General features: G+C 42.6%; 1 protein-coding gene across 3 annotated transcripts in view; it reads right to left on the bottom strand.

Annotated features, from left to right (window-relative positions):
- The window catches only part of SNX30 (sorting nexin family member 30), a 47,291-nt gene that overhangs the window by 11,240 nt on the left and 9,579 nt on the right, over positions 1-26,472 (bottom strand). For all 3 annotated transcript variants that reach the window (XR_012584890.1, XM_074569673.1, XM_074569674.1), the window contains exons 2-6: positions 15,559-15,747; positions 9,272-9,382; positions 5,404-5,562; positions 2,849-3,044; positions 2,005-2,204 (exon numbers count right to left, since the gene is read on the bottom strand). Coding sequence is in view for 2 of the 3 variants with exons in the window: in XM_074569673.1 (XP_074425774.1) it covers positions 2,005-2,204; positions 2,849-3,044; positions 5,404-5,562; positions 9,272-9,382; positions 15,559-15,747 (855 nt within the window). In the remaining variant the exon portion in view is untranslated. The remainder of the gene's footprint in view (positions 1-2,004; positions 2,205-2,848; positions 3,045-5,403; positions 5,563-9,271; positions 9,383-15,558; positions 15,748-26,472) is intronic.

Raw genomic sequence — 26,472 nt, 5'->3', positions numbered from 1 at the left:
TTTGGTATTTGGGAGGGAAAGATAATAGGAAGAGTCTGTCTTGGTTGGCAATAGTTTTCATTCTTGATTTTCAGACAGAATAAAGCTAATGAGATGCCCATGCTGGACACTGAGCAGCATAATTCTTATTTGCTATTAACTGTTATTTTGCAAGTGTGGTTTCTAGATCAAACCAGTTCCAAAACACCAACACAATAAGTATTTTCAGTCCACTACCAGAGAATAAATGACAGGAAGAGTGAATCCTTCAGGGCACTAGAAAGTCAAGTCAACAGCCTAAAAATTAAGCTAGCTAAAAAGCAAGTGTTTCCTCAGCTGAAGAGGTACTTCAGGCAGTTAAACACCACTTAACCACAGGGAGAGCAACATTAAAGACCTGCAGCTGGGCTACCTGTTGGCTTGGAGACTGCACTTAGTGTCTTTGCCATCATCTGACAACAGCCCTTTTAGAATGGGGCTGTCTCCAAGCCATCAGGTAGTCTAGCTGCAAGTCTTTAATGCTGCTCTCTCTGCAGTAAGTGGTGTTTAACTGCCTGAAGTACCTCTTCAGCTGAAGAAACCCTTGCTTTTTAGCTTAAAAAAAATCTTCCCCTGCTACATTTGTGAAAAGCACCTCTCACAACTCAGCTTGCCACTCCAGATGCCATCTCCAGTAGGCCATGGCAACTGTGGCATCAAAATGCCAGATGTTCTGGGCTAAAAGCTTTAACAACTAGCCTCGTGTTCTGTTTATTTATAAGTACACACCCACCCCCCTTCCTACAGAATAAAGGTAAGTCTGAACATCCTCGGTCAAGGCTTCCAGCTTCCAGATACAGCTCAGGGTGTTCCAGCAATGCTTGGGTGCTAATGGTCCTGTAAAGAAAATGCACCTCGTTTATGCTAGGGTCAACGACTACATGACTACCATGACTACAAAAGCAAGAAGTAGGCAATTAGCGCAAAGCCTTCTGCAAAATACTTCAACCAGGCAAGTCAAGAGCCATACAACCAGCAATCTGAAGCTGGGGAAAGACATTTGCAAGTGTTTATATTCTCAGTTTGAGAAATACAGAACAACTAAGATTAAGATGGAGAAGGACAACTGTTTTCAGACTGTAGGTTTACAACAGGCTATTAGGTCTCTTAAGGACTGCATACCATAGCCTTGTAATGGTTGTTCCAAATGGAAAGTCCTCAGAAGGAACTTGTCTGTTAGTAACCTATAGAGGGACTGCTAATACATACTGTACGATGGGCCTGTGGTGAAAAGCTCTAACAGCTGAGCTGGAATCCTTGGTTTCAGTTTTCAATGCAGTTAACTCAGTGATTCTTTTCCCCAAGCAAGGGTACTGACTACCAATGCTCCTTTGCTTCAAGAAAATAACTGCATTGAAGTACCTTTTATTATTTCTGCACAAGCAGTAAGATACCAAGTTCTTACAACATCTTTAAGCAGTTACTTGGCATGCAGAACTTAACAGAACTTTACAATAGACACATCCTGCCAAGGGTATGGGGATGAGAGAGTAAACAGTGTCTGTCATTTGGACACATGGTTCTAGAAGCAGCCACCCAATCCTGCTACACAGAAGTGACAAAAGCTGCTAATGCTACCTTTTCTGCAGGGCCAGACACTAACTCAGTAGTGAAGAGCTGAGCCACGACTGACATTCTAACAATTCAAAGACAAGATTCCAGGCAGCCACAGGATGCCTCCTATGAAGTACCACCTACCACTCCAATGAAGGAGCAACTCTTCAACACTTTGTGTGCACCTCAGCGTTGCTGACCTTAACTTGACTGAGTAGCAGAGCAGAGAGATAATGCTACCCATGCAGTACCCTACTACTAAACATACCTAGATTTGTTTTGATTATGAAGATATCATCCTACTTCATGGATGATTTGCTTCACCACTTTTCCCACCACCAACACTTCTCACTGCTAGAAGGAATCAACTTGCTGATACATCATTCCATGCAAACACAATGACAGTGTCTTCTGCCACAGGGCTCTCTTTACCTTCATCGACTCCGAGTACAATATATATTCCCTAAGCACAGGCAGGAAGTCTTCTGTCATGTCTTCACTGAGTTCTTCAAGAGCTGTGCAGCAGTTCCCAATACAGGCAGACACCCCTTCCAGTGGCTCCGATAGCTCAACCTCCAGCCCTCCCCAGGTTGAATAAACAGGCCCATATTCTCGTAGTTCCACCAAGTATTCTGCAAGAGGCAGATGGAAAAGTAGATTAACAGAATAAGAGTCAGGCACAAGGATCTGCAAACACTCAGACTAAACAGGAGAAACTAAGCTTGGCAAACATCAACTCCCCCAGGCCTCAAGTCCTGTGTTGCATTTGCATCTTGACAGGCAGAGCTCTATGGCTGCAGAGGTGACAGGTCCAAGTTGCCTTCTGCTTAAGTGACCATTCCTACAAGCATCCAATAAAGAGACACTTGCATCTGTGCAGTAGCCAAAGCAATTTTTTAAAAGCATACATAAAATTTGGCTCTGCTATGACAGGTCTGTAAAGGTTACCTTTATCTAGGAATTCCATCTGTACTCCAAATGGAATCTACAAGTTTCCCCCCCGCCAAAAAAAATAACTCTAATAAGAAAGTAGGTTGGTGTAACAGTAAGAGTGACTTTAAAAAAATATTTGGAGAGTTGACCGAAGATAACATACAATACTCTGTTAGGCTTTGGGCTGGTTTTAAATCTGCAAGAGGCATTATATTTTGCTCTGTGTATGGCTCGTTACAGACCAGAATCATTGACACAAATCGTCTTGGTCATGACATCATACACAACAAGATACAGAGCACTCAGACTGAAAGTATTATGACAGAGCACCTTGTGTTCTTACCCAGCTGTTCCTTGATAATCCGTTGTGCTATTCTGTCAATGGTGCCAAGTTTTAGAGAGAACGTGTCTAGGTACTCCCCAATTGCTGCAAACTCCAGTGGACGACTTCTTAATTTGTAGCCTCCTGTGACATATTTGACAGACTCCCCCATCTTTGATAGCAATGCCATTCCTTGCTTTTTGTAGGCATTAAGATCCTAGAAAGTTAAAAAAAACAACAAACAGATTAGAAATATTTCATATATATGTTGGAAGATTATTACAGTGAAGGATACTTTCCAGTCAAGATCAAATCTTGTGAAGGCAAGAGATGACGTGACATGTAGGCTTGGACAAAAAAAATCTCACTTTGTACAAAGTTGTACAGCTGATCACAGTTTCAAGACTACCTCTAGGTAGAGATAAGCTATCCAGGAGAACGGTATGAAGTACATTATAAATGAGTAAGTGGTCCACCTTTGCACATGGCCAGACCTTCCCATGTTCTTGTACTGTCACCAGGGAAGTAGTGATATTAACAGCTCTGTTTCAACCAATACTGTTCATGCCATTCATCCACACATACTTTTAAGCCACAGCGCACAATACCAGTATTATGCAAATGCACCAGCTGGCTCTGATGACCTAGAACAGAGCTAAATATTGCATGCCTATTTGGTCAGCAGCCTCCTCACACCAGTTGTGTGGTCAGAGATAGGGCAGGGGAACACTGTATACAGAAAAAGCGCAGCATGGGGAGACTAGCACAGCTTCTCTGCAAGACAAACTGCAGCTCAGGCTAGGTCAGATGTAGCCATGGTGCCTGCACAGAAAGCCTGAACTTCCTTGCTAACACTTTTCATGATTGCATAAATGAACATACAGACAAACTGTGTTAACAAGGTTGTTTACCTACAATCTTCAGGGGATTTCACTTTTCACCTTGACAGCACATCAGAAAAAAATGGTTTTAGTTAGACAAAAAGCTGTCCATTTTGCATTTTACTCCTTCCAGCAGGGGTCCCTATTCAACATCTCAAAACAGGCTTAAGAGCTATAACTAGGTCATCCTATGCAGCCTGAGGAAGAGATGTTTTCAAGCCAAGTACACCTGTAGAGGTCAAGAATCAAGACACGGTATTACAACTAGACTAAAAGCTTAAGCATTGTTAAAAAATACAATAGCCATCTTCAAAAGATGTACTACAGAATTCTTTCCAAGTACTTATGTGTAAGTCAAACGTAAATCTAATTAAGAGTACCTGACATCTTAGCAGCTACTATAATTTTGAATTATGTTTATGTTTAAATGCAGTGGTTCCTTGACTCTTGCCTCTGTCTGTCCTAACCACTACCTGCAAGCACGCATCAGAAAAAGACCTTGAACTCAAAATAATTTACTTACTCTCTCAAGCATTCTGGCCCATTACTGGTCCAAATGAAGAAAGGCTGGCTTCTCTTTTTCAACCTGGAGGCAGTCTCATGACTTTCTGCAGTAACTAAATTCTGAAGTCTAACACACTAAACTGACACCTCACTGCTGCAATACAGCAAGTTCCAACACTAAAGACAGCCAGAGGAACACATGTCCTTTCTCCTCAAGCTCCCTGGATGCTCTATGTTCTCAAGGCAAGCCCTGCCAGGGGTTGAGGATAAAGCCCTTGTCACTTATTTTACAGGGGTGGGAGAAGACAGCTTAGCAGCTAAGAAAGTTGATTATCATGCTTTGACAGCTGAAAAGCAGAACAAAGCTATCTGACATTTAACTATCAAGGTGCTAAACAAATTCTGCATTTCTGGCTTGCTTCAGTGGTTAAGTTCACCATGGAGAGGAAATAAAAGGGAACTGGAGATTGAGTCTCACATTACCAGCAAGCAGAGCATGAGCCTTAAGTGAGCTCAAGTTAAGTGTCACATTTGAGTGAGCGAGCATAATGTGACACTGGAAAGACATGCTTTTATAGCTCTCTCACTTATCAGGTTGAACCCAAGCATGACTGTAGGTCCTCCTAGACTTATTTAAAATGCAGTTCAAAAGATAGCCAAAGAAAATTGCACTGTTGCTGGATGAGTCACACAGAAGATGACTGAGAACAAACAAGAATGAGGCCTTCACACTTAATTTTGAGGGCAACAAGTGCAAGCAGTACGAAGACACAGACAAGAAAAAAGTAAAGAAATCTGCAGGCTTTTGTGCAAGATAGATCTCTTCTCCCGCACTTCCCTCCTCCCCAAAAGAGAATTTCACAAAGTTTACAGTTTTCTAAATTATGTACGTCTCTTAAAAACAGAAGAGTACATTTGAGACATAAGGATACAAAACAAGCAGGTCTGAAGAACTGAATTTGTAAATCTGCAGACCACCCCTCCCTTCAAGCACAGAGAACCTGTACAGTTGTCACACACAGGGGTCTGTGACACACAACATTCAGGGTCCCCAACAACTCTCTGGTATTTTAGGGGAAGATCTGACCTGCACGTTTTATTAATGCCTTTTTACCTCATTTCAAACGAGACTGCAAAGGTGCCTGTTCTGCTGTCCCTGCCAATCATTGTATTTGGAAGTTACTGGCTTACCTTGGCTGTGAGAAACACGTTGAAGTGCTCATTAAAAGAAAGCACCGGGTGATCAGTTATTCGCTTCAAGAATTTGTCTAATGCTTTCCTTCTTGTCTCCACAAATTCTTCAGAAAAGCGATCAACAACACCCTTCACCACAAATTTCTCAGGAAGAGGCTGTCACAGACAAAAAAAACCCACATAAGATACAAAAGACCAAACCTTGCTTCCGGTATTTGGAAACATGCAACGCAATCAATCTGTAGTGTCAGCAGGAGCTGAAATGTTGTGTTTGCATCATCACATGGGATGCAAGACCTGCTCTGAATTACCCTTTAGCCGCTCCGGCCCAATGCTAGCAGTTCTGCTGTGTGGTTTCTGAGAGCAGAGCGCCACACCAGTGAAGCCCAGTCAGTACTCACACTGAGTACTCCTAGCAGAGCTCAGGGTGTTTCCCCCTACTGCTATCCATGGTCAAGCTCCAGCTCTAAAGGAGACGCCAGCAGAGCTGTGCACTATTCGCTACAGCAATGCGCACGCACACACCCGCCCCACAATGCTGAAGCAAGGCTGCTCCGTCCTAGGAAGCTCAGAAAATTCTGAGTAATTTAGAGCTCCTGGACAGCCTGACAGTCTTAGTGATAGCCTCACAGTGAGCAAAGACAGACAAGCAGGCTTACCACAGCAATTGGTCAAGTAGTCCAGGCTGGAGCTTTCCTGAAGAACTTGAACATTCACTCATCTACCATAGCCAACATTCCTGAGCATGTTTGTGTAAGTGACAAAAGTCTGCCAACAGATCTACTCTTTCATCTTACTCCTATTTCGATTCCACCACAGTGGAAGACCGCAGTTCAGCCGAACATGCAAGCCCAAGTCTGCCTCCAGACTAGCTAGTTCTGCAGTCTCTCCTGCTGCACTTAGACACCAGACTTCAAAGTACCATTTGAGATGGAAGATAAATCTTAAAACTTCAGCATGGTTAGTCTCAGCTCTACCATCAGATCTGCTTTTGGTCTCTCTAGACAGCATGGATTCCAATATTAATTTCAGTTTTAAAACTGTGCTTTGCATTTTATTCTTGTGAAACAGTCCACCCAGATAACCTGTTTACTCTTAGGCTAGGAATGATATTTTCACCCAATTCAGGAATTGGGATTCTCCCCTGCAAGTAGTCTTTGTCACCTGAAATCTGTGACAAAAGTAATTCAAAGGAAAAAAAAAAAAACAAAACAAACCTCTGTTTGCATATGCCTTTCCCACCAACCCTAGCTGATGTGGAATGTTTTCCACATCATTTCCTTCCTGTGGAACATGAAGATTGCACCTCCTAAAAAAACCCAGACAGCATGACTTAGCTGCAACACAGCTACATTTTGACCATTACATTTAGTTCTTACATTTTAAGACTTATCTTGCTATGCATAGCATTCAGATCAGTCATTCTAGTTAAACCAGTGCAAGGTACAGTCTAATTAGACTTCTTCAGAAGAATAATGCTTAGTGCAGTAGTCTTCAGGGAAGAGAAACTCTCTTCACTTGTTTTGTAAACTTTAGCAGGGACTCTAGGAAGTCACTAACCCAGCAGAAGGGTTAGTGCAGAAGGAGAAGTACAAGCTGGAAGACTAGTTTAAAGAACCCTAGTTCAACCAAACACAGGGAAAAACTGTCACTGAATAATCACTAAAGTTTGAGCATTTGAGACCCACAGAAAGTGCACCTCTATTACAGAGACTTCTGCCATTTAACCTGGTTTTAGCTATAGCAGTATAGTCCTTTACATTTTAGGCCTTTGGAGGTCCATCCAAAATAATCAGTACACACAGCTAGCAACTGATATCCTGCTTTAACTGTGTGTTACTTATCTACCTTATAGTCTTCCAGTTTAATAGTCTGCCTTTCCCTGCTGTGACATGTAAGTAGAGTTCACTGCAGTCATAAATGGCTTCAAGTATCCAAACTTCACCACCCAAAGACAAGATCAATTGGACACGTTAGGCTTATCTTTCTAGTCTAGAGACAGATCTGAGAGCATTTTTACTGTTGTTTGCAAGAACCGATTAGAGTAAGTCTCAAATCATTAAAAAAAAAGTAAAAATCAGTAACTTAAGAGACGAAAAGGAACCCATATTCATTTTAGTTTGGGCTCCTAAGTGTAGTCTATCATGACTCACTGCACTGTGAAGACACATCATTTGTTACAGGAAGATTTCAAGTGGAGTCACTATACCAAGATTAAGACAACAATCCCCTTCCAGTATTTTGTTAGACAGAAGGCCTCCAGGGACAGCAGTATCTCCAGTTACAAATACAGATAACTGATTGTCTTGAAACATCCCTTCAGAATACACTTGAGTCACAATGCACCTGAAACGGCCTTTAGCTTCTATTCCACATTGACTTCTAGGCAATAAATACATAAAGCATTCAGCAATCTCCTCACCATACCACTGGAGAAGGTTAATAGGAAATTCCCTAACTGCTAACTTGTGCAGACAGGTAAAAGAGGGCAGTGCATTCTTACACTTCCAGATTTTCTAGAAGAGAGGCACTTCAGAGATTGCCTTGTTTTGCAGCCAGTTTCATGTCCAGTATCAGAGCCACTTGTGCCAAATTTGCTGTTCTGTGTGCAACAAATTCCAGGTCACCGCAAAGCAGCTTGATTCCCTGGCTGTGACTCACCTTCTGCCACTAGACTATTATTTATTGCCTTGCAGCCTTCAGGCAGGACTGGCAGCCTTGCTAGTACAGTCAAGAATCTGCAGAAGCTTAACCTTGATAGTTCCAGCTGTTCAGAGAACAGTGAGGGAGAAAAGAGCGTCTGGGCAGCTAACACATTAATCTCATGTCTCCACCTTACCCCAGCAAGCTTGCTCTCTCTCCTTACCCCTCAGTAAACATATTTGCTGCCAGTTACAGGTGTCACATGATTTTGTGAAGCATTTCTTGTCTTTGAGAGACTGAGCTATATTTCACTTAGAGGCAAGTCCTAGAGAAATTAAGGACTTAAATAGCTCTCTACCCTGGAACAGCCTAACTGAATAGTCCTCACACAGCCTAGTCCTTGCTGAGGGAAGGAGAGCAACCTCCCCCCCATCCCAGATGGGCAAGTTAAGGTATGCTAGCAGTGTTGTTATTTCCTGACGATTCACCTCCTACAAGCCTTCTTGAATTTCTTTGTTCAAAAGAGCTGATGGTGGTGATCTCTCAGGCTTCCTACCTTTTCACATCTTCTACAATATGAACAACAGACTGCTGAAGATCAGTATCAGCCTCTTCATATGACATTAATGTAGTCAGACTACCAGCTTCAGCAACAAGGGGTGCAGTAGTTTAGCTAGTCTAATTAGCTAAACTTATGCCTACTGAAAGCATGCAATAGCTACCAAGTCAGAGGCTAAGATTTGTAAGTTTGTGCTATTGAATATTAGCACAAATAGTTTTAAAATACTCTCTAAAACCAGCTCAAAATACCATCTCAAAAACTGAGTGAGACTAGGACCTGAAGTACCTGTGTGACTTTTCATAATCCTCAGACATGAGACTTATTCAGATAGGAATTTAGATGTAATAATTGAGAAAACAGATGAAGCATATTCCATCTATGCCACAACAAATGCAGTCAGTGTGTATATTGCCCTACAGGAGGCTGCCAAAGCTCGTGCCTCAGGTGTGCCACCGAAGGTAAGTCTAAGCTTCATAATCAGTCAAGAATGGGAAGCTCTTCCCACTCCACCAGAAGACAATGAAGTACCATATTTAAATCTAAATATTAGAAGAGAATGAAATACTGTATTTAAATCTAGAGGGACACATCACCAAAACAGCACCCTTGCAAGACAGATAGAGAACTGTCCTTAATAGCAGATTCTTGCTTACTACCTACGGGAATGAGATGTGTTGGCTGAGACTCTTCCAGCTTGTTTCTCAACCAGTCGAAGTCTTGGTACCGCCGGCGGACAGAATACTCTGGCAAATCAAACTCTGCTCGTGTGGTCTGAAAAAGAAAAACAGGATATGCTTAGTGTGCACCGAAACCTCTCACTTCACAGCATAGCAGCAAATACAGTACAGCCATCACCGGTAAGGGTGAGGCCACAGAAGCCTTGCATGTGTACTCCATCCCGAAAGTCGTGTTTGCGGCCAGCATGAGAGAAAGATCCTCTGGCCTTTCAGGCACGCGGAAAGCAGTATGAAAAATTATTACTTGGAGCTGATGTGTTTTTAAGATCTATCCATACTTCAATATATGTTCTGCTCAGATAAACTTTATGGGAGGAGTCTGTGGAGAGGAGACTGCTGTGCACCACGTTAATCTTCTGGCAGTTACAAGTTTGCGGGGAAGACTATATGAAATCTTCATTCTGAGGACAAGGCTATTTTAGCCATCAAGAATTAAAAGCAAAGATATTCAGTGACTTGTGTATTCTATTAGATGCATTAACCATGGGTGAAAAATGTTTCACGACTGCCCCACATTCCAGAAGTGACACTTCCTAGGCTCCTTCAAGGGTAAAAGATTAGAACATAAGCAATTGCCAGGTTTGTGAAGGACAGTTTTTGTTGATTTCTGAGAGGAAGAAATGAGTTTGTTTACATTAAGTTTGTGTATACCTGATTAGAGATATCAGTACATTGAGTTAAATCTTCAAAGTTTTCATTCTTCAGCACAAGGAAATAAACTTGCCATTACAAGGTTGAGACAGAAGGCAAGTATACAGAGAAACTTCTAGCAAATGTTTTATCCAGTCCTCGAACAGCCCATAGCCTGGAAAACTAACTGCGTGGGGCTGCTTGCACAGCACATATTGCAACTGTCTAAAAGCACTAATGAAAGTGTATACCAACCAGCAGTCTCTGCTACAGAGCCTGGTATTCTGATAACCCTGATTGGAAGGTAGATGGCCCTTAAGTCCCACTGAGAAGCACAGCTCACAGAGAAGCCCAGAGCACAATATTTAGTTACTCGCAGCATCAAGACCATCTTGCAATGAAGGTGATGCTGCAGCGCCAGCACACTACATGTCTACAGCTGGACATCAACACCACCAGCTCTCTTAGCTTTAGTGCTGGACTCGATGCCAGTTCCTGTTGCTTTGTTACTCCTACCCACTACAAATGCCAGCTAAATTCCAGCAGAGATTTTCTATTTACTTCCAGACTGGGGGCAACTGCCACATATTTGGAGAGCCAAGTAGCAGCCCTTAAATGCATGGATATCTCTTCACTTGCTCTCTGGATAGCTCCAGCTCTTCAGTGACTGCACATTATTCCCATCGGTCCTCACTGGGAATCCTCTACAAGCTCTATACCAGAAATCTCTTCCTAAGGGGAAGCCAGCAGCCTTAACACACTATCATCAGAACAGTAGCTCTAGTATACTATAAGCAGCATGATGGTGTGATATTACATATGAAATGGTTTGGTTTCTAGAAAAGGAAGGCATAGAGAGACAGTAAAGAAGAAATCAAGCTCACCTCCCTCCTTTGACCTGCTAGCTATGGTAAGAGATTCACACGTTAGTCCATGGACTAACATCATGAATGCTCACCAATGGAGCAGTTGTGTTTGTAGATGAGGGACTACCAAGACCCAGATACCCACTGAGGCTTTGTGCTTTACTCAGCTACACCTCAGAGTACACCAGCTTATTTAATGTGTTAGAGTGCCACACTATAAATGAAACTTCTGTGACTTTGTATGAACCATTTTCACTTGTTTTGAGTAAGAGACTGAAAGGCATTACTCTAGAACAAGATAATTCATGCACATGTAGACAACCCTCATCAGCCAGTGGTGCCAACTGTTTTGTTCTGTTAATAGGGCAGCTATACCTGAGCCTTGCAGGAGACATCCTGAAATTTAAAAAAAAAAAGTAACAATTTAGTAGGGAGAGCTTTTGTGAACTGGCTGTCACTGAGCAAAAGCTTCTTAAAAGAGATCAGAGAGTGAGTAAGTGAGAGTAATCAGGATGCATACACACTACAGCGTCTTATCCTGTAGCATGAGGATGAAGGTAAAGGCTCTCATCTGTTAGTGCTGGGAACATTATTAACCAGTATTCTGATAACAGTTAAGGAAAACTGTATAGGTACTATTTAGTCTAGAAGTAGGAAAGCACAATAAGTCCCAGTGCACAAACTTTACAGTTGTTATTGCTCATCTCTAGCAAACTGCTCCTGCTGCCTTTACATCACAGAAAGATTTGCAAAGTTTTCCATGTATCAGGTTTTGTTCCTCCAAGAGAAGCAGATGAAAATACATCATAGTCATCAGCATTTCAGTGTTTACTGTACAGGCTGTCAAATCTAGACAGCAAATAAGCTCTTCAAGACTATTTGGACAGAACATAAGGGCTCTTCAAGGTTTTAATGACACTTCAATAATGCAGAAAGAATTTGGATCTTAGATCAAACTGTTCATTAGCTTAGCACGAGTTATTTTTTCCAGACTGCACACAAAAAGGAAGAGGGTCTTGACACTGTCTGGGAACAGTAAGTAAAACATCTGTGTTTTTGACACAGTTGAGTTCCTCCTGCTTTCCTACTAGGATCCATAAATCTCATCTTGCAAGGACACAGGTCTCTCCCAAAGGAAGCTGAGAAATTTATGTGGCAGACCTCAACCTCCTAAAAATAATGGGCAAGACATTTCCAGGGATTTATTGAAGACTCCAGCACAGTTCCACTAAGTCAGCACTGCAGTATTCTGGGCTCAGTTTTACTAGCTGGAAAGCAGGAAGGATTACAGACACTTTTACCTCTGTTTTTGGAACAGTTTTGACTTGAGGCAATATTAAAGCAAGCATCAAGCCTTGGTCTTGTGTAAGACTGTCTTTCTTAAGAGGAGTTAGCAGCCAAACCTAAAGCTAGCCTGTGATGACTATGTGAAAGTATCTTTGTACCCTAGTTCTAGTCTTTTACTCGCTACACCTGACTGTGGATTCCCCTCCATGTTACTATTTATCTGGGACAAAATCCTCAACTAGAAAGACAGGAGAACAGCAGAGGGGGAAGGTAGCAAGGTTAGTGTTCTTGGCAGTTCATAGTTTTGTTTGCCTCAGTTTAGTCAGTTTGAAAAAGAGATCATCGCACTTAGACCTGCTCCTCTCTAGTGATCTAGCTGTTTCATGCGCTCAGGTAATCTACCCAATGCATGCGCTGGAAGCAGGAGGAGGACAGGAAAAAGAAAACAAGACCTCTACTTCAGTATTGACTGGTGTGAAAGCCTCTCCCTTTAAGCCTGCAGAGCAACTGCATGACTGAGAAACAGCACACAGCTATTCAGACCTCCACGGGGAAGGGCACATAAGAAGGCCTTGCCAACCTAGAAAGCACACAAAAGCAAAGTTAGAAGTACACTTATGTTTCCCTTGGGACAGATAACTACACAACATAAGGGTAAGCTTTATTTTCCCCCTCCCTCCCTCCTCAGAAAGATCTGCTTGATAAAATCCCCCTAGAGTGCACATCAGTCCATCTGAAGAGCACAAAGGTGTATCATCTAGAACACCCGAAACGCTTCAGTCATCACAGCCACAACCAATTAAGTTCAGGCACAAGTTTCACCCACCTTTTTGGTTTCACTAGCCTCACTAGCATAAGAAAACAGGATATGAAAGAATCAAGACAGCCAGGTCTGAATCACTGTCCCCATTATTTCGGGGATTCCCATTTTATTCTTTAAATGTGTTCATCCAGAAGACAGGCTGGAGAATGCTACCTAGCTCTTACTTGGAAGCTGCGAAAGCAGGGACACAAACAGGACCAAGTAAACTCTAAGCTTTCTTCTCAGCGTCCCTGCAAGCCATTGGTTTGGACCAAATGTTTTAGACCCATCCTCAGCCATCACCACCTGCTGACAAAGGTGTCAGTAAATGAGAAGTCTGGGGCATACTGCAAGACTTCTTTCTTGCTATTAGGATGAAGGAGCTTTCTAAAGAAAGAAAAAAAAACCACATATAACAAAAACAAGACTGTCGTCAGGTTACATTCTTGCCTACAGTGGTGTCCAGTCACAGCCACAAGAAACATTACAGCACTAGCAACTACATTCCCCTCTTCCCCCTAGCGATGCTGCTTTTCAAAGCAAGGAAGTCTTCAGCATAGCTCATTCTAAGACCTATGTTTATTCAAACCTTTGAGGTTCCGGTAGCATTCTTCAGCAGCCACCCCACCTCCTCATCCAGAGCCACCACAGAGACCATTTCAGCCCTTTATGCAAGTCCTCATGCAAGGCTGCAAGGGAGATGGTGGGAAGGTATGGCCTTACACTGATGACAAGAGCAAGGTCTGCTATAGACCTTTAACCTACAACCTGGAGGTGCAAGCATCACTCATCACTGTCTAGGGATTATTTCTGCACAGCTTTTTGGCAATGTTTAATTACTGCTTTCAGCTACAATGGCTGATTGGGCAATTAGCTTAGCATTAAAGAGGCCTTGTCTGTATGGCAAGGATGAGTCAGACCATTAATACTGTTAGTCTTCCAAACAGCCTTTTTTTAAACAATGGTAGATAGTGTTAGAGGTGCTGACCCTAGAGGTTAGCCAGAAGTTTACAAAAATAATAAACCCAAATAGGTGAGGCTTTCATGGTGATTGATAAGAATAAATTATGCACTGTTTCACAATAGTATTGTAATGCTATGATATAGCGGATTTATGTGCTACAGTGAGATCCAAAATAAAACAAGTGTTAACAGACAGGTAGGTAGATATGCAAAATCAGAAGTACAGGATGAGGTTTTTTTAATTTAAAAAAAAAAAGGTGCTGTTGGGTAACACACCTGCTCTAAATTCAGTAAATACCTTACCCACATTCCAGAGTTCTGCTTTAAGAAGGATGGGAACCCTTGTATGAACACAGGTTTCCAAGCAGAGGAACATGATTAGGGTGCCACTGCATAGAGATATTTTATCTTGACAGAATAATCAGGTCTTAAATTAAGGGAGAAACAATTTTAGCCAATTTTAGCCATTTGCCTGTGGAAAGTTGCATCTCCTTTTGTGCATCATATTCCTTCTGATCATGTAACAAGTTGCTCTAAGTAGAAAAATTTCCTACAATAATTCTTAGCATTTTCTAGCAGTTAACATATATCATTTCTTGCAAGATTAAGACACTCAGAGCAACAAAGAATGACAGGACTACAATAAGTGTGCAGGAGGAGGTAGCTACTACTTTAGAGAAACCACATTTTGTCCTGTGCATCCTTAAAGGAGGAAATTTGGAGTAGGCATTTGGGGGGCGGGGGAAGTATCTCTGCCTTGTAAAGGTTTCCTTATCTGAAAGGAAAATATTCTCTCCAGTATATAGTGCCATTTAAGTACGCCAGAGGAATGTTAATCTTTTTGGACAAGTGGATCAAGTGTACTCCTAGTGCTTTTTGCCTTAGGTAACTGCAAGTGCCCAAAACAGATGTCAACACCACCTAGGAGCTGATGCTAATGAGAATGAGCTAGTTAACAGAAATCAGTGTTCCAGTTGTGAGTGCAGTAGACTTTTCAGATCACTTTTCCTATTAGTGTAATTAGACTGCATTAGTGCTTGAACTACAACACATGCCAAAAAAAATCTTGAGTGTGTTTCTTTTGGTAGGCAGTAGCATTCTTAGGCTACCTAGTTTCAGCAGCAGCTATACAGCCTTCTGTACCAACAACTGCATGGAAGCTAGTTTACAGCTGACGATCAAGATTATGATTTAGGTAAGTGGCTGACAGAAGCAGCGTGGTAAACACTTAAAGCAGTAAGATTAAAGCATTTCAGAAAAGGACAGACGCAAAATGTGAGATGCTTAACAGTGAATCAACAAGGCACATTCCCCTTCAGGGGAGGTAACTCAAGCCAAATGGGTGTCAGATTACTTTATATGAACAAACTTTCAAGTTAATGAAAGAAACTGGCCTTGCAAGTTTACAAACAGTCCTATTTAAGAGTCAGAGACAAAAACCTAAGCTGATCTGTTAAGAGTTTTCCATAGTTTCACATACTGAAGCAGTAACAGTTCTGCTAAGAGAAGTCACCCCTTCAACATATTCACGAGGTACTGAAAGGCACTAAGTTCTTGTCTTTAAGATAAGGAAATACAATACAAGGCACAGACATCCAAAAACATGTCTTAAAAAAACTCCCCAAAGAAAAACACACTAGGAACCGGAACATTACTTTGTACCTTTGTTGTGACCCTGTACGTGATATATGTCTCCATTGTGCACACGTGTTTTTTCGGATCATCGACAGTAACAAAGAGGTCTCTAGTTTCCCCATCCAAGTCATCATCCAGCTGCAGTCTGTTGAGGAGAGATGAGGAGGAGGCTGGGCTAGAAGTGTCCACAGGTGTGCCATTGGGTAGACTGAGATCCTGTATTGGAGAGGAAAAAACAGCAAGTTTTTAATAAGTGAACAGATTCACTGCAAAGTACAACATTCTCAAAGATGCCACTGACAAGCTTCACTGAGATATTAAATGGGCTATTTATTTCAGCAGCACCAAAGGATCACCCTTTTCCAGGACACCTGGGCAAGCCCCTAAGGTCTCGGCTTTGAGCATTAGGTTGTTCTACTGTTCCAGAAGTTGAAGAGAAAGCACATTACCACCATACCTCCCCCTCGTATGCACTACCTCCCCCTAGTATGGCACAACCTGGTTTCTATTCATAAGGAAGTAGAAGTATTGCTGAACCAACTTAGACTCTGAGAACAAAACAGCTAGGCAAATCAGAAGAGCTACTTATGAGACAGGCTTCAGGCAAAGTGGCAACAGTCCAGTGGACTGGAATGCAGTCAGCCTTCCCCTCTGGAGACTCCTATAGTAGAGGAAGGAATCAGAGGCTTCCCATCCAGTCCATTAACTTCCAAACACTTCTGACAGCAGTCAGAGACTGACTTGCCATCACTGCACTACAGGACAGTCACAGACCATACACCCCAGCACCAGTGTCTATGCACACCTCCCTTCTGGAGTAATAAGGCCAATGAAAACACTGTGTTTTGCTCGTAGAGGTCCTCATTCCCATCCTCCCAACACCAAGATTATCATCCAGTGCCTAGGGAAGACAGAGGCTAAAAGAACGAGCAAGTGGCTATTTTAGGAAGAGACTCACAAGGATTTGGAAAGTCTGTAATTCCTTAAAACTGACTCAGCAGCAGGGGGAAAAAAAAAAGACACACAAAAAACCCAACCACTTTTATAGCCAACTTGGTACATTCCCACACCTTCAAGTCTCACACTTTGATATAGACCAACTACTTCCCAGAGCTAGTGGTTACTCCACTTTGCATAAATATCACAGCCACTTCACATGTGTTCTCTGCTCTGGTTTTGTAGCAAAGGGAGCTGGCAGCATGTGACAAGTTGTACAATATGTAGGAAAATCTGACAACAGTATTAGAAAGATCCATGTCTCCTCTTTTCAGAGAAGAAGTGAGGTTTTTTGTTTGTTTTAACTAGTAGCATAAGAATAGATTTATCTACACAGTGTTTCCCTTGTAAGGACAAAGGTTCCTCTGATTGCTAGACAGAGAAGCATCACTACAGCTAAGCAGCACGTTAACTAGAAGTGTTTTAGTTTTAGAATTACTGCTTAGCCCCAGCTTCACATGGTCCTTAAGCAGACAAATGAAATGTGTGATCTTAGCAAAGCAATCCTGTTTGGGTAAGGTCCTCCTCTTTCTCCATCAGTATTCCTTATGCAATTACTGTTTATGTTCAAGCTGGACATTGATAGTCCCTGTCTTCAAAAGAAGTCTGCCTTTGTTCAAGGGTTCAGAATTACAGATGAGAGCTTCAAGTTAAAGCTACTTGGAAGGGTCTACCTTTGATGATGGCTAAGAATAGGGTCAAGTTCCTACCAGTCACAAACCCATCACGGGAGTACTGGGATTTTATAGAGCCTCTGCCTCTTGCAGTCCCGCAGAACTGTGGCAGCACTGCTCTTCTCCTCAAGGACTGCCTTACGAAGTAGGGAGAATAATGCTTTAGCCTAGACATTTTGTGAAAGGGGTGATCTAAACTATTGTCTACTAACAGAAAGGTGAGATGGATTCTCCCAGCTAATCCTCAGAATTGGTTGCCAACTGATGAGAGATTTCAAGTTCGACTGGCAAGTGAGCAAGAATTGGAAGGTAGGCACTCGAATGCTCTCTTAAGAGGGCAAAAGAGCAGGATGAGCATGGCACATACATGAGGCAGACAGCTTGAACTACACAAGCATCTGGCTCAGACTCAACATAGCAGAAGCGTGTACAACAGGAAGAAGCAAGGCTACAATAACTCAGCAGATAAGGAGTTCTGTTGGAGTTACACAAACAGAATAAGCAGAAGACAGGATAAGATTAGCAACAGGAGATGGCTTCAGAAGATCTGCAGTTCAGCTAGAGGGGAGAATTTGGCTGAGCACAGTAAAGAGCAAAGCAAACCCTGGGACACCACAGTAGCTGTAGACAAATGTGTTCCTGTTTCCAAAAGGAAAAGACAGCTCTTCATTGCCCATGTGCAATAAACATTAGTTTAAGACAAGTTGTGCCAGAACTACAGCCAGTCAAATTCTAAATGGAAGTGAATTAACTTGCGGAAACAGCTTACGCCTGGCTGCACAGGAGATCTCAAAAGCTTGTAACAAAACCCCTCCAAGAGAGCTTAAAGAATATGATGGAATCTGCTTAAAACATGAAAGCTCTACATCAAGGTGTCCGAATAACTGCAGGAAGGACCAAAGATGGAGATTACAGCCACTTGCATGAAGTTATCAACTTTCCTCACCAATTCTGTTGGGAGATGACAATATCATATTAGCATGTCTGGCACTTTTTCAGCAGGGCAGAGGTTTGTGAAGGCTGGAATCCACTTCAATCCACTTCAGTGTGTTCTTGCAGTCATGGGTCCTGTGGAATGTCTCAGGTCTTAAAATAAAGGCTGTATAGTTTTACTTGATCTCAGCCTTAGATGAAACACCCCAGATCTAGATTAAGTAAAGATTCTAGACTAACTCTGGCTAGAAGCAGGAGGGTGCTAGGTGTGGTGCGGGGAAAGGACAGAGGATGCCTACACTGAAAGCACTGCTGTGCTATACTGACTCATCTGCGATTGCAGAACCTTCCCCTGTCAGTCACAGCTGGCATCAAGCCCTGCTACTTGGCTAGTTTTCAGTAGTTGAAGGCTAAGTGAGAAGCTAACTATTTGTCCTTCTTAATGGGTGGAGCCTCCTAGCTAACTGCACAAGAAACAACGCTTATGACTGCTGAACCTTCGTTTAACAGTAGGCAGGATCAGTTTGCTGAAGCCTTATGCTATTGCTAGAAAGAGGTAGGCTTTGAAGCATCACAGCAGATGGCCTAACAATCTAAGTTGTCTCAGGCTGTAATCCTTTCAGCAGAGCACCTCCTCGTCATGTTAACTGGCACTGGCTTTCTTCCATGGGACTTGGATTTTTTGCAGTTGGGGAAGCAAGACTGCATCATCTGTTCTAGTCTGATTTTACCACAGAAAGAGGTGCACGTCCTGCAGAACCTAGCAGGAAAGGAGATCTGCAGCCACCTGCATTTCTACTTGTTGGTGTAGTTATCATACTCACAAGCTTATGAAACACTGACTGGTATTAATTGTTTTATATAACAAAGAGTCTGAATTCAGTGCCAGGGACCCATGGATCAGCTTCATCTTTAGTGCACCAAGTAGCTGCTCACCCACTGTTTTAAGTGCCTATCTGCATTATCAAAGCTCAGCACAGTCCCAGTCCCAGCAGGTACCTACTGCTCACAGAGCTCTTCACAGAAAAAAAAAAAAGCCTTTTCATCATATCACCTGTTACTCACAGTACAGTCAGCCTGCCATGATCCTGAGCAGTCCCACAGTGGGGAGGAGGCAAGACTGCTTCTGGCCTCCAGGCAGATGGAATGGAGGACAGGTTCTGTCAAGACATTCTTCAAGTCTTAGAGAATATCCATGAGAAATGCCTCAAGTTTCAAAGCTTCGTCTAAAGTAAAGGGCAAAGATCCTTAGCCTCTGTCCCTCACCTCTTCAGGACAGTCTCATAGCTTTGTCACCTGCTGAAGGAGGTCAGCTGAAGGTCTAGCAAGGTCTCAATCACAACCTATGGCAGAAATAGTACGACATTCAAACCTTCAGGTTCATGATCTCCTGGTTAAGTACTAGGCTTTTGTGCACAGTTGTACAACCACCCACAGCCACACTCTTCACCCATTCCTATGGAGTTTGCAGGATTCCTCAAGACACCCAGATTTATGCGTACATGAGATCAGATGACTCTAGCAGAACACGTTTGGTATCCTACAGTGCAGGGCAAGTAGGAACTAACTGTGTGTGTTGGAAATGCACGAGCCCTGCCAACTATGCAGGCTGCTATCTGTTAAGGAAGCAGTTTCACATTCGTTTGTTGTGTTATGCAGTCTAAACACCTTGACTGGTTAGCCTGCCCAGAAACAGATACTAAATCTATCCAGAAGCTCATTTCATCCAAATTTAAAATTCAGCTGAATTTTATAAACTTGAAGTCTGCATGTGAGATGCAAAATGAGTTGGGAAGTTTCCAGCTGATGTCATCTGCTCCCTCCATTCTCCCAGGAGATTTTCCAAGACTCTGGATTTACAGAGCAGCTTGGATACCCATAAAGTAAAACCTCAAGAGCTTGGTATTCAGTCTTCTGGACGGCAGCCTCCCCCAACAGAGTAGCACACACCAGAGAAGGAATCCAGGATTCAACGCTTGAAGGCTAAAAAAGGGTCTAAAATTCTGTAGGTACTGACTTATCGTCAAGTGAAGATCACACAGTCTCCTGCCAAGTTAAGTGCAGCCAGTCAATACTGCAGGTTCTACAAATTTAATGTTAGTTTTCACTTATCCTGCCTTAGCAAGTGTACAGCTTAACCAGATAGCATTGCTATCTAAGGAGCAGTCCATGAAGGAAGTGGAAGAGGTGGTTCAGCTAAGTCTTCCACGCACAGATAAGCTCATCCCTGGAAAGGGTTAGCCTGAAACCACCTGATGCTGCAAGCCCATTGCTCTCATTCAACAAGTATTAGATGACAGTAAGAGACATTTGGAAATGTTGCTGTTTAGAGGCAAGTGGTGCACTTAACCCCAAATATCCCTGCCTAACTTGGGGATCTTACAGCCAGGCCTGTACTTCTCCTCACTGCTTCACTTCTGAAATTCAGAGTGCTGTACCTTTCTCCTTGTGTTTCAAAGACTTCTGTTGCTTTTTGCCATCCATTTCCCAGAGAGACACAACCACAGATAAAGTCATGTCAAGGGGACAGTGATTCCATACAATTGCAGCTGATTTCTGGAACAGTCTTACCTCCCTACCTTCAGTACATGACAATAAGCCACAGCAAAACTGCTGCTGGTGACTGGAAAACTAAAGTGGTTTAGATGTTAGTATTCCCAAGAATATTATACAAGCTTGCATTAACTCAGCTTTCACAGATCTGTTCATAGCACTACTTGTCTGTCTCATCCCAGGAAGTTTTAAAAGCAGGTATTTTTTGTTTCTAGAGTTCTCTGCTACTGGCCTCTACAGGTCATCTCTGCATGGAAAGAGAAAGCGCCTTTCCATCCTGCAGCCCAGCTAGATCTGTTCATCTGTCACTGACAGCATAGTATCCTATTAGAAGATCTCACTGAGCATCTGTATAGTGAAATCTGAGTCCACACAAGATTATTATCCAACATCAGCTGCAGAAAAATACCTAAACTTCTTTTCAGATGGAGAACAAGGAAAGAAAAGGCATTTGCTTCCTCTTTATATACGTTCAGTTTCATTCTCTACCAGGCATCAGCATCACACTTTGTTTACTGCAAGTCACCTTTGCTTCCCCTCACATATCTGAGGTAGATATGAGACACTACATGTCCCCTCCTCTTGCACTTGTCTTTGGGCAGCTGCTGTAAGGCCAGAGTGAACAAAGTGGGGATCCAGACTGAAGAGAAAGGAGAATGCTCGAGACATGGTAGGGAAGGGAGGATAAGAAGACAGTCTTGCTCTACAAGGTTTAACAAACAAAAAAAAACCACAGTAAACAAACTCCAAAAGCCCTATTCATCCTCAGGAGGAAGTACCACATTTCTACACTGATCCACAAACAAGACAGTGCTAACTTGTAGTTTGACTAGAACTGTAAGAATCAGCTTCTAACGCTGGACCTACCATCCTGGCTCCTGCTACACCAGCTCCTGACATCTTTCTCCAGTAACAGGAAGAAGAGTACCATATGTATGGCTGTACTCACAAGGAACATGATTATACCCACAGAAGAGGTCAGTGTTTTCCACTATATTAATCATCTAGAATCAGACTGCAAGGTTGAGGCTATTTTAAGAGCAATACAGACTAAGCTCAAATCAGAGGCAATTCTTCTTGCTCTTACCTGGAAATGTGTCAACAGAGGAGGGACAGGGCTGGGTTGAGGACGCAAGCCCAGATTTTTACTTCCTAGCCCTGGAGGGTGCTAGGCAGTAAGTCTGTGGGCCCTGCTGTGTTGGGTGGAAAGCCCCTAACTCTAGTGGGGCATGCATACCACACCTGGTCCAAGCCTCACTTCTACAGTTCCAGCAGTACCACTGGTATTCCGCCCATCTAACCAAAAGAGTGACTAGATAAACACTGGATCAATTTGTTCTCAGGATATTTTAAATAGGTGTCAGAGTACAGCATGCAGCCAAGCCATGAGTCTGATGACTTTGTTCTGGAGTTTATCACTCAAACTGGCGTTTTTGCTCTGTAGGTCAGTTGCCTGGAGACAGACTCCTCAGTATCCCTGAAAAAAATAAGAACTTCCGGTGCAGCAGCTGATGGTAACAGCATGCAGTTTGGTACCACCCAAGACCTGGGAGAATTCTTGTTTACAAAGGTATCATACTTGGAACAGTGTTTCTTTGCACTTTGGCTGGACTATAACAAACACTAGAACAAGCTTCACAGAGACGCCACCTGATTGACACAAGCACTTTCCAAACCTTCTTATGCAGGTCGTGGGACTCCCACCTCTTTCCTGAGGCTAACGGCCAAGTTTTATAGGATGGATTATTGCACTCTGTGGTTTGTTTTCCCATAAGTCATCACAACTAAGCTAACCAGAGCAAGAACATGTCCATAGAAGTGCCTCCTGCAAGCAGCGTTTTCAGCAAGAGTAATAAGCCTTCTCCTATCCCTGTTGCTGTAGCTGGGTCCCTGAAGACTTCAATACGGCTCAGTTTCAACCTTCCTGTGCACAGGGATAATGGGGGATGTCACAAGAAGGTGTTAAGTACCACACCAGACTATCTGTTCATACAGTCTGGCTATATGTCTGTCTTCTTACAGAGTCCTTAAGAGGGTGGCCTCTTTTCCTAGTCTGGAAGGGGAACTGCATAATATCACACTAAAGCTAAATGTGGTTCAGGTTACGCTCTAAAAATGATGATCATGAGTGGCATCTCAGAGATGTTTTACAGTAGTTAAGAGAAATCCTTTGGTATTAGTAATAAACCATGTCACTGTGCACAAGAGGTGAAAAGGCTTTGGGGACTGGGCATTTGGCAGATGAAATGGGTTGTTATTTGGAGCAGGCATTAATTGGGCAAAATGTAAATAGATAAGACATACTTTTGTTTTATTAACTCCCACTGACATGTACTCCCCCGTATCCTTTGAACGGGAAGGAAAGTGTGAGAAGTAACTGGATGCTTGCCATATCTTACAGCTCCTTTACTGTGGAAAGGTATTTTAAATGCAAAGAGGTATTTTAAAACATCCACAGGATGAACTGTTCTCTTGGAAGAAACAGTCCCAGACCCAAGGTTAGCCTTTACATCTGTTTACAAAGCAATAGAGTCCTCGCAGAAAGCTTTATCTATCTTCCTAAGCAAAAAGCCAGTCTGGCAACTGTCCAGTAAGATTAGTTTAGTTATGTTTAAGCTGTAGAAAGTAGTAGAAAAGTGTTTGTGTCCTGAAGGAAAGCAAGAGAGTTTAACATTTGGGCAGACTTGGATGTGCATCCTTTAGCAGAGTGAAAGGTTCTTTCTTCGTTCTAGTGTTCTCAGAAGAAGGCAACAGGCACCAACTCTACTCTCTCTTCAGAGCTCAAAGATCTCCACAAACAGCAGAGGGTTGATGTCCTCAGAAACATCTAGAAAAATGGAGACCTTTTGAGTCAAGTCTCCAGTTACTCTCCTATAGCTCTGTTAAGTTCCATGTCCATTTGCAAGGAATCTGTTTCAAGACTGTTGTTTGTTACAAGACCAGAAGGATTCCGCAGCTGTGTGCCCAGAAACATCATAACCCATTTTAACATACTAAAGAGCACCTTGTTAATGAACAAGCCCAACACACCCAGTGTTTTGTTTAAAGCTTAATTTTCAGAGCCTGAGCTCTGACCTTCTAAACAGCGAAGAAGCAGCCAGGATTCAGACCATGAGCAGGAAAACTTGAATCCAACATATGACTAGGAGTCATTCCCAATCTAAGAAGCCAGATTTATACCTGATTACAGATGGAACAGTTTGTTAAGTCTGTCCAAACTAAACAGCTTTCTCCTAGAGACATCGGGCTTTGTGTTAAAGCTCTGCAGACTTACTGTGTAGCAGTTTTTTCCTGTTCATGCTCTAGAAGTAGGTTTAGCTGCATCAAAGTTATCTAGGTACCTGGTGTCACCAAAGTGCCTATTTGGCTGAGATTTTTTTGAAAGCAAACAGTAATATTTTTTTAAAGTGTGAACAGATGCACAGGATTGGGGAGAAGCAGAGAGAAGAATTAGGAAGGAAAGTGATGACAGAAGGCTGGAAAGCACTGTAGTATCCTGGTGAACACTTTGTTTAAACGAGCAAGAATACACTTACATATTGCATTATGATGTGGGTTTCCTCATGCTCACTGGTTTTAGATGGGTTGCATTAGCATTTCCCCACACAAGATCAGCAGAGGTTTCATGAGAGCAAGTCAGACAGACAAGACATCACTGTGAAGTAAAGGAGGCAGAGCTATTGAAACAGAAGAACTTGTGTTTTCATCTCAAAGCCTGGAAGAGCTGGAGGAGTGTGCTCTTGGAGGAGGTCTCAGAGTTAGTTTGTGCTGGTGCAATTTATGGGATACCCCTCCATCACCTTTGCTGATAAGCAAGATATTTTCCAGCAGAAAGGCATTTGTTCCCAGAGGGGAGGAGTACACAGAGTGTGTATCTGTCACAAGCAGAAAAAAAAACAACACAAAAAACCCAAATACACCAAACAAAAACAACACAGTATGACTGCTTCACTCCCTGCTTTAAGGGGAGCAAGTGATGAAAAGCAGTCATGTAGTATTTCCTCACAGCATGAAAACTATCTATAGAGACCGATAGAGGGAAGAAACAAGGCATGAGATCTACAGACACACCTTTTATTTATATGGCCTAGGCTCCTGACAGCTACTGTGGCACATACAGGTGTTCGGCACACACGACTTCAAGTGAAGTATACTGATCCAGGAGCAAGCTGGTCAGCACACTGAAGTCAGCATACAGAACCGGAGGCCAAACTGATCACTGGCAATAAACAGTATTGATTAAAGTTTTCCAGTGATTTTCTTGGTAACAACCCAAGACACAGATTTGTCTTGGCAGAATCCAAGACTTCTGCTTCCAATTTGCCTTATACTAGTACCAAAAAAGCTATAGCAAAGGTGCCATTCTAGCCAGATAAGCACGGGTGTGAGTGTAGTCTATCACCATTCCCACATGTCAGCGCTTTCACCACTGAGCTAGTCGAAAGTAGCTGTTGCTAACACCATGTGCAGCAGTGAGGGGGAGGAGCTCTGCCCTTGAGCAACTCCTGCACTGCAGCATATTGCTTTCAAAGAACACATCACATCATTCAAGCTCACTGGAAAAGCGGGGCCAACTATACAGACAGATTTTAATACAGCTGGTTTTATACTCTAGGAAGACCTTCAGAAGGATACAGCAAGTTCCACTGAAGCAGTGTAAGGCCATGCTTTCCCATGAAGACAGGGCATTGAACCAGCGTAGTAACAGTTTTCCTGGTAGATGTGACAGAGAGAAACTTCACCCGTTGCTAGTGTTTTGGCTTTGAGAGGCTACTAGCTACTCATCAGATATGCAGCATCAGGGTGGTTTAGAAGAGCTTGTTTTTTTCAGACAAGTTCAGCTTGAGGATAGAGCACAGACTAAAAAAAAAGAATCAGGATGAAAGCACGTGCTTCACTGCTGTAAGTCATCCCATCACTAGTAACACCACATACAGACCACTGCACCTATTCTTTTCCAAAGCAGGCAGAAAGGTTCTCATCCTCACAGTAGGGTCTGCACTCCTTAATTTGAGGGTATCATCTAGAAGCAAGAAAAGCCAGTTGCTATTTACATTTTGCTCATTTTCCTGAGGAGTAGAGTACTACACATTTTCACGATGTCTTTGCTCCCACATGCTAGTGCAGTTCTCTTCAACCTAAGATACATAAAACCACAAACCAGAGTCCAGCAGAAGCCCACCTTTGGTGGTTAGAGACACCACCACTCTCACTCCTAGAGTAACTTCTCACCTACTGCTCACTGCTTCATAGAAGAAGCAGTGTAGGAGCTCTGAATGTAAGACAGTGATGTTCTTCAGAGGAATTTATGCTTTGAGGACCACTCTAAATACAGCTCTTGGCTAAGCTCTTTCCTTGCCTGTTGTATGAATTATGGACTATTGCCTTTATTTTCATAACAATTTCAGCTAGTTGCACTAACCCATGTCACCTACATGCTTATTCAGACAGATACCTTATTATTTCTGTGAACTATCTTGTTAAGAATCAACAGTTTTGGCATTATAACAACTCCTACAGCTGAAGGCAACACCTCTTTCTGCCCCCTACCCCTCCCAATTTAGAAAGTAAAACATGTACCATAAATTAATCTGCCAATAAACCATTTAAGTTGGACTAGCATTGGCAATGCTAGATTTGCAGCTCCCTGGATTTGTTTTCCATCTTCAGTTGGTCACTGCGGTATTGCTAGCAGCTACCTTGCTGCCAGTTACCGCCCTTAGTAACTGGAAGAGAAACACATTCCCCACTTTTTTTTTTTTTTTGAGAACTTACTAAGAGTAAA

The sequence above is a fragment of the Larus michahellis genome, chromosome Z (assembly GCF_964199755.1).
Source record: "Larus michahellis chromosome Z, bLarMic1.1, whole genome shotgun sequence".
NCBI lineage: Eukaryota > Metazoa > Chordata > Aves > Charadriiformes > Laridae > Larus > Larus michahellis.
This window is presented reverse-complemented; position numbering and strand designations above follow the sequence as displayed.